At 35.2% G+C, this 18,454-nt stretch overlaps 1 protein-coding gene across 7 annotated transcripts in view; it reads left to right on the plus strand.

Moving 5' to 3' along the window:
• dmxl1 (Dmx like 1) overlaps window positions 1–18,454 on the plus strand; it is a 94,813-nt gene that overhangs the window by 52,349 nt on the left and 24,010 nt on the right. For 6 of the 7 annotated variants that reach the window (XM_088910523.1, XM_088910526.1, XM_088910527.1 and 3 more), the window contains 13 exons: window positions 503–619; window positions 1,037–1,261; window positions 1,541–3,244; window positions 3,342–3,452; window positions 3,908–4,077; window positions 4,395–4,492; window positions 4,714–4,879; window positions 5,711–5,981; window positions 9,127–10,226; window positions 10,761–10,952; window positions 11,610–11,686; window positions 13,043–13,170; window positions 13,928–14,179. In XM_088910523.1, the coding sequence (XP_088766649.1) occupies window positions 503–619; window positions 1,037–1,261; window positions 1,541–3,244; window positions 3,342–3,452; window positions 3,908–4,077; window positions 4,395–4,492; window positions 4,714–4,879; window positions 5,711–5,981; window positions 9,127–10,226; window positions 10,761–10,952; window positions 11,610–11,686; window positions 13,043–13,170; window positions 13,928–14,179 (4,611 nt within the window). Of the gene's footprint in view, window positions 1–502; window positions 620–1,036; window positions 1,262–1,540; window positions 3,245–3,341; window positions 3,453–3,907; window positions 4,078–4,394; window positions 4,493–4,713; window positions 4,880–5,710; window positions 5,982–9,126; window positions 10,227–10,760; window positions 10,953–11,609; window positions 11,687–13,042; window positions 13,171–13,927; window positions 14,180–14,930; window positions 15,045–18,454 lie in introns of all 7 variants that reach the window. The other variant, XM_088910530.1, reaches the window with a different exon arrangement.

The raw sequence follows: 18,454 nt of genomic DNA on the forward strand, positions 1-18,454 counted from the left end.
TGCACTTAAAAGATATTTCACAACATTATGTACAAAAATATTACTTTAAGAGTGTTTGATCTTATTATTTATTGCAATATTTAAGTGTATACAATACACCCTTTTGGTTATGGAGATTTTAAAAGATCAAATTGTTATCCCGTGGACAGATATCTTAGATATTGTTTTTATCTTATAGAATTTTGAATATATTCTTGTACTCATTTTGGAGAGAGTTTCATTTTCTTTGCGTTTAGAACATTATTTCCACATTTAAAATGCTTTTGGACTGTGGCTCTGTGGGACCATTATTGACAATCACTTCAATAATAAGCTAAAATAAATATTTGATATAGGCATAGAATATCTTCATTAGTTGAGCATAGCATGGTGCTTAGATGTTCATGGCCTACCTGTGTAAAAAGGTTTGTGCTTTTAGGAATGATGTTGTGAAATATTGATGGCTCTAATTGCCTTTCTTCTTGCACTAATGCATCAGTTCTAATGTTTGCCTTCCTAACAGTGCCTCAAAAGGGATTCTCTGAGAAGTTCTTTTTGGTTGTTGTTGAATATACTCAGAATGGTCATTCGTTGCTTCACATGTGGCACCTGCATTTGAAATCAGTACAGATCACTTTAGGTAGGTAAAATTCTGTAACATCCTTCGTATTATCTTATATACCATTTCTGCATATTTTCAGAGAATTAGCCCAATAGAAGATGCATATATATTTAAAGGGTTTCTAAAACGTTTTGGTTGAGAGAATGAAGTAACTGCTTGCAAAGTTTTTTTTAATTAAAGTGGGATTGAAAATTTTAACTTAGAATGAAGTTCAGGTTTTTAATGAATGGTAAATTGGCGCCTAATTGTTATGGAATTGTGAACTGTTTGTTGATAAATAAAAAAAAAAAAATTTTAATAGCGATAGTTAATGCCGTGTGTAGGAATAAAAAGTGAACATGTAAATCTTGTAAATCATGCAGATTTTGGGATACTTTTTTGATACCTGCAATGTGTTTAAATAATATAAATGTGATTAACTATCATTGCTCTTAGATGAAAAGTCAGATACAACTGAAATGGATTCTCTGACTGTGATGCCAGAGGACCAGTATGGCCTTTCTCCTGACAGGACCCCCTCTCCACTCTCACAGAAGTATAAAGCTAGCAAGAATAACCTACAGAGTGCTAGCAGACTTACTCTTACCTCGGAAAGAGTATATAGCGAACAATTGAAGTTGCCGGATGGAGTGGAAATTATCAGAGCTACCCCGTCAGCAGGTTAGAATGTTCTTTTAATATGATGGTGTATTGTAAAGCAAGCTTTTGGTTAAGAAATCCTCCTGTAAATCTTTTGTGCTTTGAATGTGGTCATCTATTTCAGAAGAAAGGGAGCCAAGAAATAAATTAGGCCAAAGTCTGTGCTTGAGATCACAGTGTCTGCTGAATTAAGTTCTTGATGATTATTTTATTTTCGGTTGCTTTGAGACCTCATATAAATGTTTAGGTAAATACTGGTCAAAATATCTTTACAATATTTCTGTTTTTTTTTACGAACAGGGCATCTGAGCTCCTCATCCTTGCATCCGACAGGCCTTGCTCCTTATCTTTTGGCTACATCCTGTTCTGATGAAAAAGTTCGCTTCTGGAGATGTAGAGCATATTCACAGCCCATGTCATCTACTGAATCTGACAGTTCTGAAATTTTGGATTATACATATATTTGGGAGGAGTGGCCTTTGCTCATTGAGAATGGATTAATAAACAGTAGCACAGTCAGTGTGCCTGGGAGACCCATTGAAGTTAGTTGCTGTAATACAAGCCGCATAGCTGTGGCATTTAAGCAGTCATCCTCACATTATTGTGGCAGAGATTTTGCAATGCACGTTGGTATTTTTGAATGTGAATCTACTGGTGGTTCACAATGGATCCTTGAACAAACTCTTAGCCTGGATGAACCAAGCACAATATTAGATCCGAGAATTAGTATTGACAATAACTTAACAGTTTACAATAAACAAGATGTCTATTTGTCAAGTGACATTTTTGTAACGCCAAGTGCCAAGAATCTTGTTCACTTAGACTGGGTCTCAAGGGAAGATGGATCCCACATCTTAACAGTGGGCATTGGCTCCAAACTTCTTATGTATGGACAGCTTTCTGGGAAAATGCCAGAGACTGGTGTTAACGAAGCACCAGTACCTTCATCTTCACTGCTATGGGAGGGTGCAAGAGATCAGTTTTCATCCAGATTTGTTCTCCTTCGATCTGTAGATCTCGTTTCTTCAGTTGAGGGATCTCTTCCCTTGCCTGTTTCTCTTTCTTGGGTGAGAGATGGCATTCTTGTTATTGGTATGGACTGTGAAATGCATGTTTACTCCCAGTGGCAACCACCTGCCAAATCTACGGTAACATCTACAGAAGTTGACACTGGTAGCACAACCTCCATACCAGCTGCAATAAAACAAGGTCATACCAATGAATTAAATCCTCAACCTCCCAAGCGGACCCTTACTAGATCTATGACTAGCCTTGCTCAAAAGCTGAGTGGCAAAAAAACAATGTATGATCTTCCTGTTGAGATGGAAGATTATGGACTCTTTGAAGCAGCTCATGACCTTTTCCCCACATTGCCACAGTATCATCCTGTACAGCTGATGGAGCTCATGGACCTTGGAAAAGTTCGCAGGGCTAAGGCCATTCTGTCTCATCTGGTCAAATGCATTGCAGGTGAAGTGGTGGCTCTGCAAGAAAACAGCACAAATCATGAACGCCGGCTCCGGTCTTTGACAATCAGTGCCAGTGGAAGCACAGCTAGAGACCCTAAAACATTCAACAAACCAGAGAACTCTGACTACACAGAGATTGACTCCATTCCTCCCCTTCCACTTTATGCTCTTTTAGCAGCTGATGAAGATGCATCCCCTAAAGCAAAGGATAAAACCGTCAGTGCCACTCTGAGCAAGGAAAATCATGTAAGCCAAACTGATAGCTATGATGAGCTCTTTCAGGCCCCTAGTTTGGCAACTGATGACTTTGATCTGATAGATAGTGAGCAGGAGGGTACAAAACCAAAGGTGATTGACCTCTCCCAGTACAGTCCCACCTATTTTGGCCCGGAACATGCCCAGGTTCTTTCAAGCCACCTTTTACACTCTAGTTTACCTGGACTGACCCGACTGGAGCAGATGTCTTTAATGGCTTTAGCAGACACTATTGCAACCACCAGTACAGATATTGGAGAGAGCCAAGATAAAAATAAAGGTAAAGGTTTAGATGATTTTTTGAAATTTTGTTTTAATGTTTATTATTGTTAATTGAAAATATTTTATTGTTAACAATGATTTTTGTTATTGTAAAGGTGGAGAGACTCTTGATGAGTGTGGCTTGAAGTTTCTTTTAGCTGTGAGACTACACACCTTTCTTTTAACTTCTCTGCCTCCAGCACATCGGGCACAGCTTCTTCGTCAAGGTAGGCCATTTGTAGAGGATTGTCTGTTGTTTTTTCAAAGGCAATCCATTAGAAGTTTAAGTTATTCCAATGTTACTTATATTAAATATTTTACATTAATCTAAAAAAACAAATATTGGTACATCAAATACTGCGTAGTATTTGTTCCTTCATCATTTAGAGATATCAGTCTAGAGAATGATTGCACTTGACTTCTTTCATGTCAGGAACAGAAATTTGATCAGTTTTGTCAATGGATATCAATCTTGATTCATTTACCCTAAAATGTTCACTTACCAACTTTAAAATAATGTTCTTCAGGTCCCCACTGTTTTCATTTTATCATAATGGAATTAATTCAGTAAACAAATTCTTACTCAATACCAACCCACGTGCCTACTTTATGTTTGTGTGCTAAAGTCTTTAAGAATGCAGAATTTATTTTAGTTCTATTTCAAGTTGTTTTTTTCATGCAGGTTTGTCTACTTGCCATTTCGCCTGGGCCTTTCATTCTGAAGCTGAGGAGGAGTTGCTGAATATGCTGCCTGCAATGCAGAAAGGGGACCCCACATGGTCAGAGTTGAGAGCTATGGGAATAGGCTGGTGGGTGCGAAACACAAACACACTGCGCAGAAGCATTGAGAAGGTATACCAGTAGTTTATATTTTCCAGTAATTTAGTTAACACTTGTTTGTAATGATATTTTATCCTATTTTGATTTATTCTTGTATAGTGGGACAGTTTTATTTGTTTAATGTGAACAGAAAAGGATGCATCACTCATAAAATGTGCATGTATACACAGTAATGGAGGTCAAATATTAATATTTTACTTGATTTCTCTCCTTACTCTCACTCACTATAAGATGTCCTCATTTTTTTCCATTGTGAATAGTTCTTTTGATATAATGCTATGGTTTAATTGTTTCCATATTCAGGAGTGGATGTATTGTGTTTTTAATAGGTAGCAAAAGCAGCTTTTCAAAGAAATAATGATCCTCTGGATGCAGCAATTTTTTATCTTGCAATGAAGAAGAAAGCTGTAGTTTGGGGCTTATACAGGTATGCAATTTTTAAACAGCATATTAAAGTATATACTGACAGCCATTACAACGTGCAAAAATGTATATTCATTTCAGTAGTTATTTCTTGTGCTTTAAATCCTTCACAGTATACAAATAACAGCAAAGCCTGTTAATGCCGTATATTGTATTAAAGATACCAAATTACAAATGTAAGAAAAATAGTCTCACTGTAGATGGCTCTTCTTTTATCATATCAAGGTCTCAGAAGAATACAAAGATGACTGAATTCTTCAGTAACAATTTCAGCGAAGACAGGTGGAGAAAGGCAGCTCTGAAAAATGCCTTCTCCCTTTTAGGAAAACAGCGCTTCCAGCATTCTGCAGCATTCTTCCTTCTGGCTGGCTCTTTAAAGGATGCAGTTGAGGTAATATGAATAATGTATCACACTCCTGCAAAATTAATCTAATTGCTGAAGCTCTTGAGAATTCCTTATGCTTTATGTTTGTGCCTGTAAGCTGAAGTATTATTACATTAACAGTATTGGAGATAAAATGTGAAAGCAGTAGAGATAGAGGAGTTGATACAGATCATTATGTATTCCCCAGAAAATACACACATGCTATGATATGTATTTTTTCATATAGGTAATCTGTTAATCACAGCTGTAACCCCAAGAGTGAAATGCTAAGTCCCAAACCCTGTGATTAAATATTTTCTGATAATTAAGCAATATAAGTTTTTTAGATCAGATTTATTTTAAGAACGTGCGAAAACATCATCATCGGTATTAAAACACCATTCCAGATTTTCTGCTGATCTTGTCTATAACACTGCATATGTATGAAACACTTTTAAGAATAGGATTCCATGGAATTTAGAGGTGGAGGTGTTCATTTAACATGCCATGATTTTTATTTTATTTATTCTTATATAGTGTGACAATTTAAAATTAGATATTAAATTATTGTGTTTACTGAGAATACCATAATATGTCTTGAAAACAGATAATTTGCTTTCTTAAGTATAATTAATACAAGTCAATTTATGTTAAACAAATATGGTTTTCTTACTCAGTCATAAAACTTTTTTACTCTTTCTTTTAAAAGAACAGGACATGTACTTTGTGTGAAAACTGCTCTACATCACATTTTGTGATGTGTTTAAATATTTTCACGATTGTGAAATGTGTGGAAAAATTCACCAGAAGTGAATGAACACAACCATTGGAGTTTGTTCCATGTGTTTTTTTTTTCAGGTTTGTCTAGAGAGAATGCATGACATTCAGCTTGCCCTGGTGATCTCAAGGCTCTTTGAATCTGAATTTGAGGTGTCCTCCATGTACAAGAGCATACTGCAAAAGGAGATCTTGGGCTACAATGCTCAGGAGAGAACATTCACCTCATCCCAGATGCATCCAGACCCTTTCCTGAGGAGCGTGGCCAACTGGATTCTGGAAGACTACAGCAGGGCTCTGGATACTCTGCTGGAGCAGCCAGTGCAAGACAGCAGCATAAATGCATGCACAGGTGGGTGTTATACTAAAGAATCACAGTGAGAATAATGAAGCCTCCCTCCTTGTACGGTGTGCAGGTGTGCTTATTGCGACAATTTATATTGACGCTTTTGTCCAATTATTCTAAGCACCACTGTGCTTTGTTTTCCTTTTTATTAGGCTTTTTCTATCTTTTTTTTTAAATTGAGTACTACTGTAGGTCATATGTTTCAAATACAGTTAACCCTTGGTTTAATGGCCTTTGGGTTTAATGAACAAATTATGTTTAAGGGGGATTTTATCTGTAAAATCCAAAATACTTTCCCCGCACTTACCTGTGTTTTCTGGCATCTCATATTTACCAGTGTCTTCCTTCTACCCATCGTGGACACAGAAAAGAGACTACAAGAAACAAGAAATTCTCATTAAAATAAAGTTCCCTTTTAATTATTTTATGAATACACTAATCCTATTCTTGTTCTTGCAATTACAAAGGAAAGTGATTGTAACAGTTAAAACATTTGCCCCTTTTTTATATAGTGTATGTAAACTATTGCACGTGTGATCTTAACAGGGACAACACAAGACCTAATGATTGTAAAGATTCAAAGGTTACCACAGTCTTTTACTACCTTATAAGGACAGCAGATACAAATCAGCTTTATACTAACTGTACTGGTACAAAACATTTTTTACATAACAAAGTAGTAAAAAGAAGCAGTCATTATTTCACATGACCCCCTCCTTCATTATACCAAAGAGAATCCCGAACATCCCCTTCAGCAAAATGGTCAGCACAGAACAAGGAACATTCTTCTTCAGTACAGATAAAGTTTAGCATATCCACCCCCATAACATGGCCACATTATTCCCACACAATATGAAAAAGATACCCACTTCTCCCTAGAGGCATAGTGCACAAAGGGATGTCAGTGAAAATCATTTTAAATTGTATCTGAGTGGTTAAGTCTATTCTGTAGGTACAATTAATGTGGAGAGGTTTCTTAAAGCAGAACATTAATCATTCCAGACAATATCCCAAAAATTTAGATGAGAATTATCCCTACTCCAAATACCACTAATCACCAGTGGTTTATATGGCTCTCCTAATAAATACGACATAAGACATCTATCCCATTGTTTGGACTCTTAAACTGATCTTATCCTGTTGGGTTTGAGGCAGGCGCTCTGTGCGTGAGGGAGCACAGTAGACACACATTGCAGAACACAGGCTTAGAGGAAAAGGACAAACGTTCTAGTGTGACATACTTCATAAAATTGCAAGGCTTTGAAGTGTCATATAAAAAACAAAGAGGTGGCACCTGGATGATATGTGATCATTAATGAACTAATGAAGTGTGATCATTACTTTGATTCAGTTTTACTATGGCTTTTTCCTATAAGCTGATCTATGATCATATAAGGAATATTGGGGCCAAAATATAATTTGCATTGTCTCAGAAAGTAACCGAGACCTAATATTCATTATAATACATTGAGTACTGTTTAGTCTGACTTTCGTGGCAGGGATGATTTGGAAGCATTGAACTGTAAACGTTAATGAGTACAGAACAATTATTTGAAATCATTATTCTTTGAAATAATTTGCAAATGAAAATGTGAAAAGAGCTGGCAATTTTTATCCATGTATTTAAATCCAGCTCAAGTCTTCTAAGAATATTATTGATAAAGATTTAGAAATGTGAAGGTATCTACTCCAGTATTGAACACTGGTATACATACAGGCACAACCACATCTTGTAGTGTTGGACTTGAAGGAAGCTTGCCTTTGACCAATTTGCTTCATATCCTGAAAACTTGTGAAGTTTCATTTTAACAAAGAGGAGAAGGGAAAATTGTTCTCTGAAAATAATAGGATATCTTCAGGATTAATGATGATAGATGTAGCATTCCATGTTCTTTACGTTGATAGAGGCAAAAAACTGGTAAAGCAGGGGTTCTAATTAAATAGCAAACAGTAGGGGAAACAGGACAGCCTTGTCTCTTCATACAACAGTACAGTGAGATGAACATTATATGGATATATAGGTTCTCTATGTATGTAGATTAATTGTAATTAACAAAGCTTACCCTGCTATGGAATCTAACTATATGAAAATAATGTCCAACCTTATGATTAACAAATTCAGTATGCTAACTTAAAGACTGAGATCAATGTCAAATTTGAGTGCAATGGTTCTATAGTTTTTTTCTATTTTGCGTGTTGTGGAATCTTCTGCAAAGTTGTCTATTCTATAAGTAGGTCATTAGTGTACAGTACATTAGGAAAACCAGTGGTCCCACTACTGATCCCTGTTGTACTGCCCTAACTGCATCACCCCAGTTTGAATATTCTCCCCTTATCTGTACTCAGCTGTCTTTCTATTAACTAATTTTCTTTTCAATCACACTTTTTGCCAAATGCCTACTGCCCGTAATTTGAGAATTAATTTTTTGAGGACCGTTATCAAAAGCCTTCTGAAAATCGACATATACCGTATCAAATATTCTGTGTTGATTACTATTGTTCCTTGTTCAGAGAATTCTAAATAGGTTAGTTAAAGATCTACTTTTTTCTAAAATGCATGTTGACTATTTCCTGGATTCTTATTTCTAAAATAGTAAAATATTGCCATCTTTTTTTGTCTTCAAGTAACTGTACTTTCAGTGTTACAAAAATGGCAGTTGAAATCCTGAAAAAGAGAATTATTGCACCTTAACTCTACATTGCCTAGTTGAACCAGGCCCCATACTACTTTGTAATACCATTGTGCAGCACCTGTACTATCATGTCTCAGATAGTATCACTCTGGGCTACAAGGGCAAACTCAATTACAGTTCTCAGCTCTTCTTGAATTAAAGTTTGTTTAAACTTTTTCCCATCCTGCAAGGAATGAACAGAAGTTGTCTTTCTTTCTAGATAGGATTTCAAACTTGCAGTAAAGTAGGAACTGTACTGAAATACAAGTTCTAAAACATGTCGACAGGATTGTAAGACAGGAGTAATAGTGCAAAATAACCATTTGGGGTGTGTGTGTGGTGTTATCTCTCAGATAGCTACAGTTATAGATTATGTATGATAATAATATATAGTATTTTATTTATTAGTAATTAAAATGTTTATTTTTGCTTAAATGTGTTCTAACATCACACTAATTATCTTTATTTATTGATTTCAGGCACCGCTGCAATGTCTGCATTTTGTAACCCTTCCGTTTTCAACTTTTATACTTATCTACGGACACACCCTCTCCTACTCCGTCGGCATTTTGCATCTTCAGAGAAATCTTCAACCAGAATGGGTCTAACTGTTGAGAGCAGCTTTGCTGATACAATTAACTTGGTGGAAAGGAGACTGTTCTTTACAGCTGCACATTCTCACTTTAAAGCCGGGTGCCCTATGCTGGCACTGGAGGTCTTGTCTAAGATGCCAAAGGTGGTCAAGAAATTTAAACCTGTGCTGAGCAAAGACAGTTCCACTCTGTCAGCTAACAGCAAAAATGTATTGCTGAATGTAGAGACCAAGCAGGAAAAAGCCTCTGACTTTGATTGGTCTCAGCCAGTGGTTAATGGCTTTGGATCTGTCTCTGATAGGGCATCAGACAGCCTGTCAGATTCTGCTCTCAGTTTTAACTGGAGTCAGCCTTCCTTGATTATTCAGGATGAACCTTTGGATTTAAAATGGGACAGTGATAAGGACCCAGACTCTGAGGATGAAGAATGTGGACTATCTATGAAAAATGTTAAAACGGAGAATAACAATGTCCTCAAAGAGACCCCTATTATGAGTTCATCTTACACAGAAACCTCAACAACCATTGAAGACGGGGACATCATAAGCCCTTCAGAAGACATTATTGCTGCTCAGTTAAAGTTCAGTGCCTGCCTAAAAATCCTTACTGCAGAACTCAGGACATTATCCACTGGATATGAGTTAGATGGCGGTAAACTGAGGTATCAGTTGTACCACTGGCTAGAGAGGGAGGTTTTAGCTTTGCAGAAAGCTTGTGGGTACAATCCAGATTTAGAGGATCTTGTAGAAGGAATAGCTGGAAATGTCAATGAGATCCCTTCCACTGGGTTGTCCGCAGAGGATCTCTATAACCAGCAGAGAGCTGTAAAGCACAAGGAGTATCTTCAGCGGAAGAGGCAGTGGCTTCTAAAGAACCAGCCTCTCTTCCGAATGTTTCTCAGCTACTGCAGTCTCCACGGCTCACATGGAGGAGGCCTGGCTTCAGTTAGGATGGAGCTGATTCTCCTTCTGCAGGAATCCCAACAGGTAATATGATAATTGAATGGGCTATTGTTCTGTTTATTATCAGGGAGGATGCACATCTTGTAGACTTACCTTCCTCACATGTGACTAGATTGTAATTCAGGCAGTCCTCAGACATAACTCTGAACTGAATTTCTCATAGCAAAAATGTAATAAAAGACTGGTGCCCGGTACCCCATTTTCACCAAAATAATCCAGGATTCTTTACTTAGTGACATAAGAACAGACATAAGAACAGGCTGACCATAGTGTATAGCTACAGGACCGTTTGAGATGGAACTGGATTTTAGAAGTCCTTTAATTTGAAAGTTGTAATTTTGAAAGCGCCATGCCTTTGCTGAGATGAATATTCATGTGCTGTAAACAAGCATTTTTTGTCTGTCTTGGAAATGCAAAAGTATATTTTAAAAATGTAATACTAAAACTAACATGGATAAAAAATTATTTTTAATTTGATATAGACTGATCTGAAGTTCTGTGACATTGTTACATCTGTGCAGTACATACTGTGTAACTAACTCATTTACATTCTTCCAGGACATTGCAGTACAAGCTTCTGTCAGCCCCACACAACAGCAAGCCTCCATTCCTCTCCTATTAGCATGCACTGCCAGTGCAAAAACTGTTGTTGCCAATCCCATAGTACACCTGGTAAACCTCACGCATGACATTCTGCACACTATCGTGGACCTGGACTCTCCACCACATCCTGATATAAAAAATAACAAGGTAAGAAATGCAAAACTCCTTTCAAAATGGGTAATCCCTTTAAACAAAAAGCTGGGTAGGTTTTTGTTTGTAGTGTAGTTTAAAAAAAACTGGTCATCACAAGCCACTGGTAATATAAATGTTAGTGGAAAGGTGTGGTGTATTTTCCTAATATACAGAGGGTGCATCACATTGTCTACAAAAAAAAAGTTTCAGAAAGCTATAAAACAATAAAATCAAACAATTATGCTGATTATCTAAACATAGACAGCTTGTTTTGTTATGGAATTACTAGATTTTCAAAAAGTCATGTTAATGTATTAACTTGTTTTAAGTTTGTGTCCAAGTGGATTTTTTAAATTGTATTTTTTTGTATTGTTAGAGTCCTCTTTAATGTGCTACACATACATTTACAGTTTTATTACAGCTGACGCTTTTGTTAAAAAGTCATTTTTTGTATGGGTTATCAGCAGTTGTAAATTCCGTGTTGCTGAAAATCTTTTATTGCAAATATTGTAATCTTATTATAATTTTACTGTTATATTTTGCAATAAACAAGTAATCTTGTTAAGTTGGTGTTTTGCTGATCAATTAAATAGTGTGTATAGTGTGTATATATGCATCCGTGTTGATGATCTTAAATACTAAGCCCTTGTTTTAACAACTGCTTTTTTTCAGGTTTATGTAATGCACACTTTAGCAGCATCTCTGTCTGCCTGCATCTACCAGTGTCTCTGTAATGGCCACAGCTACAGGTGACTTTTTAACTGTACTTAGCTGTCTCTGTTTTCATTTACTATTCAGACGGGTCATAGTTCTAGATATCTATCACAAACTCCCATTAGGCATTTGAACCTTTTATATTAACAAGGTAAATTTAGCTTTTCTCTTGTCATTAAGATCATTATGCAGTTTTGTTCAACATTTCATTTGAATACGGTTCTATGAAATTTCCCATGTGCGTTTTGTTGGTCTGTGCAGTATGTCAGGCTTTATAAAGTATTTATAAAGTGGATTTTCTAATAGTTACATGTTGACATGGTTTTATTGATCAAACTGAAATCTGAAATTTCTTACTTGTGTCTTGTATTTTTCATTCAGTGCAGTTTGGACATAATCTATTAACAGTAAACAAAGTACACACACATACACAGTTTTTATTTTGTATGACTGTATGAATGCATACAACAGTAGGTCTGATGCTAATAGTATTCAAGAACTTTATGTACTTGAACATGCTGAATGAAGGAAGGATACAGGTTCAACTAGCTACATACCTCTGCTTCTATAAATGCTATGCACAGACTGAATTCAATGCTCATATTTAAGAACATGGAATTATATGTCTCTTACAGGTAATATTATGAAAGTTATCTATTATGTTGCATGCTCAAATGAAAAAAAATAGTATTCTTAATTTAATACACATTAGAGCTATGTTCTACAACAATGGAGAAAGTTATTTTTTCCATTTACCATACCACGCTGGAATGAACATAGTCAAAATGGTCTATAAAACATATACATGACCTAAGTATGCACACCCTTTCCAAAGTAAAACATTTTGTGGCCTAAAAGCCTTAAACTGTGACGCATAAAATCATAATTAATTTTACCTTTGTTTTGACCTTCTATAATCACTACAGTGTGCCATAGAAAATTAAAGGTTGTGAAATTTTCATTTTGAAGTTCTCTGCAGCTGAAGGTTTAAAAAGGAAGCTGAAAAAGTCTTATACATTTCTTTGTTGGCTTTGAGACTCCTATATTACCTATGTACAAGTTTTTTTTTCATAATAAGATTTTAAATATTACACATATTAAATGCATATTTACCAAATAATGTGTATATCAATACTTACATATTTTGAATGCTCTAATTTGCAGTAAATATTATCATATATATTATTTGTAAAATAAAATAAGCGGTTTAAGAAGGATTTGGCTAATTCCACACAGAAAATCTAAAAATATTTGTAGAAATGCAAGTATGTCTTTCATTACCTAAGGAAACGTATACTATCCCAACTTAAATTTATTTAACATAGCAATTGAATTTTAATTTAAACATTCTTACTTGAAATGGTCACTGTTATTGACTTGGTGTTTTACAGTGCTTCACATGCTAACCAGTTCACTGGCATCGTCTACCAAAGTTTCCTGCTGACACAGCAACATCCAGTGCGAACAACTAGTATGGATGAGGCCGTCACTCCCAATACCTTTCCAGCACAGTGGCCTGGTAGCTACACTCATTTTTACATCGTTTTTTGGTTTATTTCTGTTGAAATATCTTTGATCTCTCAGTTATGTCTTGGTTAATCTTGATATGTATTTTGTAATATAAAAAAGTAGCCTTTTACCATTATTGATGTGTATAGAGGAATAGTTGGTTAATTATGAGGATCACCTTACAGTGAGTCGATTTAAATTTGTAGGGTAAATGTGTTGTTTAAGTTACTACAGTGAGTGAGTTACTACCATGAATTGCAATCAACACATTTTTCATGGTTCTGATTGATATCTCTGTTAATAAGATCTAGAGTTACTAGAGATGTTAGTTTTTAGTAGTAGAAAACATAAGTAGAGGTTTTCTGTTAATAATTGATGCCTGTAATGAACATACTGTATGTATTACTACCTGTTTGTATCTAAAATGTTTACAATATTTGCAAAGCAGTCTCCGTTTTTAGATCCAAACATTATTCAGAATGATTCCATGGATTTAAAATTTTGGAGAGGAAAAGGGTATATAATGCGAAGCACAGATGTTATGCCTTATTTATCAATTCTTTGATAGAATGCACTGTAATAGCATTGTGTGAAATTAAAATTAAATATTTCTGTTTATGGTAACAGAAATATTTAAATATTAATTGACACAATAGATGGCATTTCATGAACCTGTGACCTCCTGTGACATAATTACTTCTTCATTTTAAATGTCAGTCGTACTGCACGGAGATTCTTTTTCATCTGAATTGCTTTGCGAATTGCAGGTATTGGATCTCTCATACATCTTTTAAATTCTTCTGGGGAGGAAGATCAGCCTGGCCTGACAGTCCTCCTCTGCGAGATTTTGACCGCAGTTTTTCTCAGCCTCTTTGTGCATGGCCTGGCAACACATTCTAGTAACGAGCTCTTCCGGATTGTGGCCCATCCACTCAACAGTAAGATGTGGGCAGCTGTGTTTGGCGGCGGAGCTCGGATTCCAGCTGGTGAAAAGCAGAGCTTGGCTAAGCCCTTCTCAGGTTGGTGCACAATGCAGTAAATGGAATATAAACAGGGTTTTATGGCCACAATTGTACTGTTCCATTAAAAAAGATTATTTTTGTTGTGTTACCACATTATAAGTAAACTGTATATACAAATAATTGTTATTATACTAATATATCATATAATCCGTGTATAATAATTATACTACAAAGATTGTAAACTTTGAGTCTTTCTGTTGACAGTCTGGGTCTTCAACTACATAAAATCTTATTTAACAGTCAGACATTAAACAGTTTTTTCATATAAACTTAATTTAGTGTTGTAAATGCTAGCTTACATATGCTACTTTATGTTGAGCTGTGTGAGCTAAATATTTGGAATGTTTCTGAAATACAAACTTTAAATACTCAAAAATTACACTACTAGTACTAAAATCAGCATTCCTTTAGTGTGTGGTTGTTTCTTTTGTGTTAGAAATTGGAAGATGAATCAGATACACCATTAAACACTAGGTTCATTAAACGGTGCAAGATCCTACAGCTAATACATGTCTGTTTTCATGGTATGAAATCTTGGAGTCACAAGTTGAAAATTATTCTACTCACAAGTCATCATTCTTTAAATATTTATTCCTAAAGAAAATAGATGCAAAATGAAATGTATCTATGCAATATGCTTAGTATTATTTTTCTGGTGTAAATGTGTAAAAACACATTGTTCGGCGGTGCAGAGTTGTATAGGTATATTTTAACTTCACTTATGGTAAGACTTTTTCTGTTTTGGCAGGAAGGCAGTTTCCTATCCCTAGTCCTCAGCAGGTAGTAGTGTTTTCCATGGAATGTGTGGGGTTTTCCAAAGCCCTTACAGCCATCAGTACTCATAGCCTTACAAGTCCTGCAGGCAAGATGTTAGATATGGACTTAGGTCCTTGCCCTTATATATGTGTTTGCTTTGCATAAACAGAGGACAGCCGAGCAAACCCACTACTAAACAGTGCCAGCAGTTAGAATGGAGACCCTATTTTGTTTACTGAAGGCTGTGTAACTGGTGTTGTGTGCCTCATTGTTCCCCTTTAATAGTGAATTTCTGTGTTTATTTCAATACTGAATTACTCAGATTCAGGTAGTTCTTGATTTATACAGCAAATGTGTTATTGAAAGATGCAGCATAACTTAGAAACGCTTAAATGGAAATTTAAATGTTTGTTAATCTTTCTTATTTTCATGTAAAATGCACAGGGATAGGTAGGTAGTGAACAAGACTGGAAGAGTATCACAGAGCATCTATGCAATTATCTCCGGTCCTTTCAGTCCCAGTGAGCCTTTAAAAAGCTCTTTAGTTTGAAGTATCATGAGTCACATTCCACATTTTTCCTTTTTTATTATTTTAAATAATTATTAGTTAGGGCCTGTTTTATTTATTGAATATTTAGATGTCTGTCTGGGTGTCACCCATATATTTAGATTCACAACTGCTATGTGCAGCACTCATCTAGAACGTCCAGCCAAGTGGCCTTTTCCTTGCCACACTGAAGTATGCTAAAGTGAGAACTAATTTATTCTGAATTAAGAGGTAGCGCACAGTATATGCTTCAGGCACGTTAAACAGAAGAAAACAAAACAACATGAAAGTTAAGAGTGTGTAAATTGAGAACTACCTGCATACAATATGTACCCTTTACAGAGATAATCTGATTTTTAAAAACTCAACATTTTAAAATATATTTTGTAAATTTGGTGCTAAAATACACATATACAACAAAAAATAGAATGATTTAATTAAATAAAAGCTAATACATTTGTATTCATACCCAAATCAGATATTTGAATGTAAATAATATTATACTATAATAATATAAAAATATGATACTTGATTGATGGTCATCAGTTAGAGCTTTCATAAGACCAGCACATAGAATTAAACATTTTCTTTGAAGTTGTAGACTTTATATTGAGTATACCTTATGAGCCTACCTTAATGGGAGATAGATTTGCTATTTTCGATTCCCCATTGAAATGTCATACAGATTCTGTATGGTTTGTGACATAGCTCAGAACTGTTTGCCTTGTGGTCACTTGCTGTTGTTGGTTTAGAGATATTAATAGGCTTATCGAGGTACCCTTTGAAGGGTGCATTATTCCACAAGGTGTAATTGAGAACAGTGTCTTTACTGAGCATCAAAAGAGACTCTGTGAATGTACGTTTCTACAGCGACCTGACTCCATGTGCTTTCTGTGTGCAACTCTCAGCGAATGAGACAGTTACACAGAGGATGTCCTGTTTGCCAAGAGACCCATGAACATATTTGGGATAATGTGAGGAATCTAGGACTCAGAGGCCAGTGAACAGGCGCCTGCTTGTTTGGGCTCTATAAGAAGAATGGGGCAGAATCTCACAAGATAGCATTTGCAACACAGAGAAAAGAATGTATACAAATGTATATATCTTATATAAAGTAGTAAATAGAATATATTCCATCAGTGGTTACACACACTATACTACTAGCCTGTGACATTCACACAGACCTTCGGTTGATCAATCTTGTTAATGAAAAATGTTAATTAGCATAATTAATTTAATTGACACATCTGCTTAGTAAGATGTAAATGGGCTTGCTACAAAAACATTATAATTTTCCTCAAAATAATTTGTGATTTTTTTAAATTCACAGTGACGTTTCTTTTAATGCTCAGTACTGTTTATTTGATGCAGTTCAGCCTGTAACAGAACAATACAGAGGCTCCTAACATGCCTCCAGACTTGATTTCTGCTTGAGAGCAAAAAAAAAGGTTTAAATAGGTTTAAAGGTTGAAATGATTATATACTTATTACAGAAAATCACAGTTTGACAATGCTATTATAACAATACTCCGTAATTGACAGTTATGCCTATTGACTTTTATTGTGTTTAATTCCAGTCTGATTTGGGTGTGTATCCATTTGAGTCTGACAAATTGCTTTTTAAAATGTATGTACAGTATATTACCGGTATTCTATTTGGCTGTGTATCAAAATTCTGGTGTTTATATGCATTTAAAAACATATCAAATTCATTGACTTTCAAATATTAAATTCTTATCACACAGAAATTCTGTCCTTTGCGATGTTTTTACTTGTTTTGGGGAAAAATTGCATGCTTCTTTTTTATCTCCTTGTATCAAAATAGATTTTAGAATTAATATATGCAGCACAACATAGTTCAGGTATTATATCTTAATATAAACATACTGTATGTAAAATATGAATATTGATATTTCCAACGCAAGTGTTACCACACACTCCAAAATGCATTGAAAATGAATGATATTTATAAAGACATGGGAAAAAGGGAAAGTTTTAATCTGCTAACAGCCACACAAGATATTATGAGGACTGTGGAACTTTATAATATTTTACATAGCTGACAAATTAAACTTCAACCTTTGGAAATCACCCATAGATAGGAGATGTTACATTTTGTGATAACTGGCATAATTAGCCTGTGACGTCAAAATAGACGTACTGTGCTGTAAAAATGTCTGGAAACTGAGCCCCCAAAATCAATCGCAAGTCTAAAAGAACCAGCAAATTTTATTTCACTGCAAGTGGCAAAATGGAAGAGTACAAAGAACTGAACCTCACCCTATCACATGCAGCGTCACTTTGTGATGTCACATGCAACATACATGTTACTGCATCACAGCTTTCTGTAAAGCATTTTGATTGTGTGGTACTAAGTACTGAATGAATATTAAATAGTGCTAAACAAATAGTTAATTAAATAATGATTATTTGATTAAAAACATAATCTGAAATAAAAATCATAGCCTTTGTTTTAGAGTGTCCAGACGGCTTTGCTCTTGTGTCCTGCTGCATGTTTTCTTTTAGCATGAATTTAGATAGTGCTTGTTTTGAAAGTGAATTTCTGTGAATCCAGAGAGCATTTCTTAAGTGAAACTGTGATTTGTGAAGACCAAGTTATTTTGTTGACCATTTGTGTGCTTAAAAAATGATTGGCAAAGCTTAAGATCGTGGTAAACAGTCATTCCATATACACTAAAATTGCTCTTTTGTTTCCGTGTCATGAAAAACGTTTTGCAAGTGTCTTTGATACCCAAATCTTTAATGAATGTCATGTATTCTGTAATAGTTTAGGTTTTTATTGTTATGTTAATTATGTACCACACAATCGAAAAACACTATTTCATGAGATTTGTTTAACTGTTATGTTTGTTAAGAAGAGAATGAAGACTCATTAGTCCTGACTGCAGATAACAAATATCTTTGAATTTTTAAATCCAGGTTCTCAGATCAATTTAGCATTTGCTTTG

Source organism: Atractosteus spatula, chromosome 3, assembly GCF_055471065.1.
Source record: "Atractosteus spatula isolate fAtrSpa1 chromosome 3, fAtrSpa1.hap1, whole genome shotgun sequence".
NCBI lineage: Eukaryota > Metazoa > Chordata > Actinopteri > Semionotiformes > Lepisosteidae > Atractosteus > Atractosteus spatula.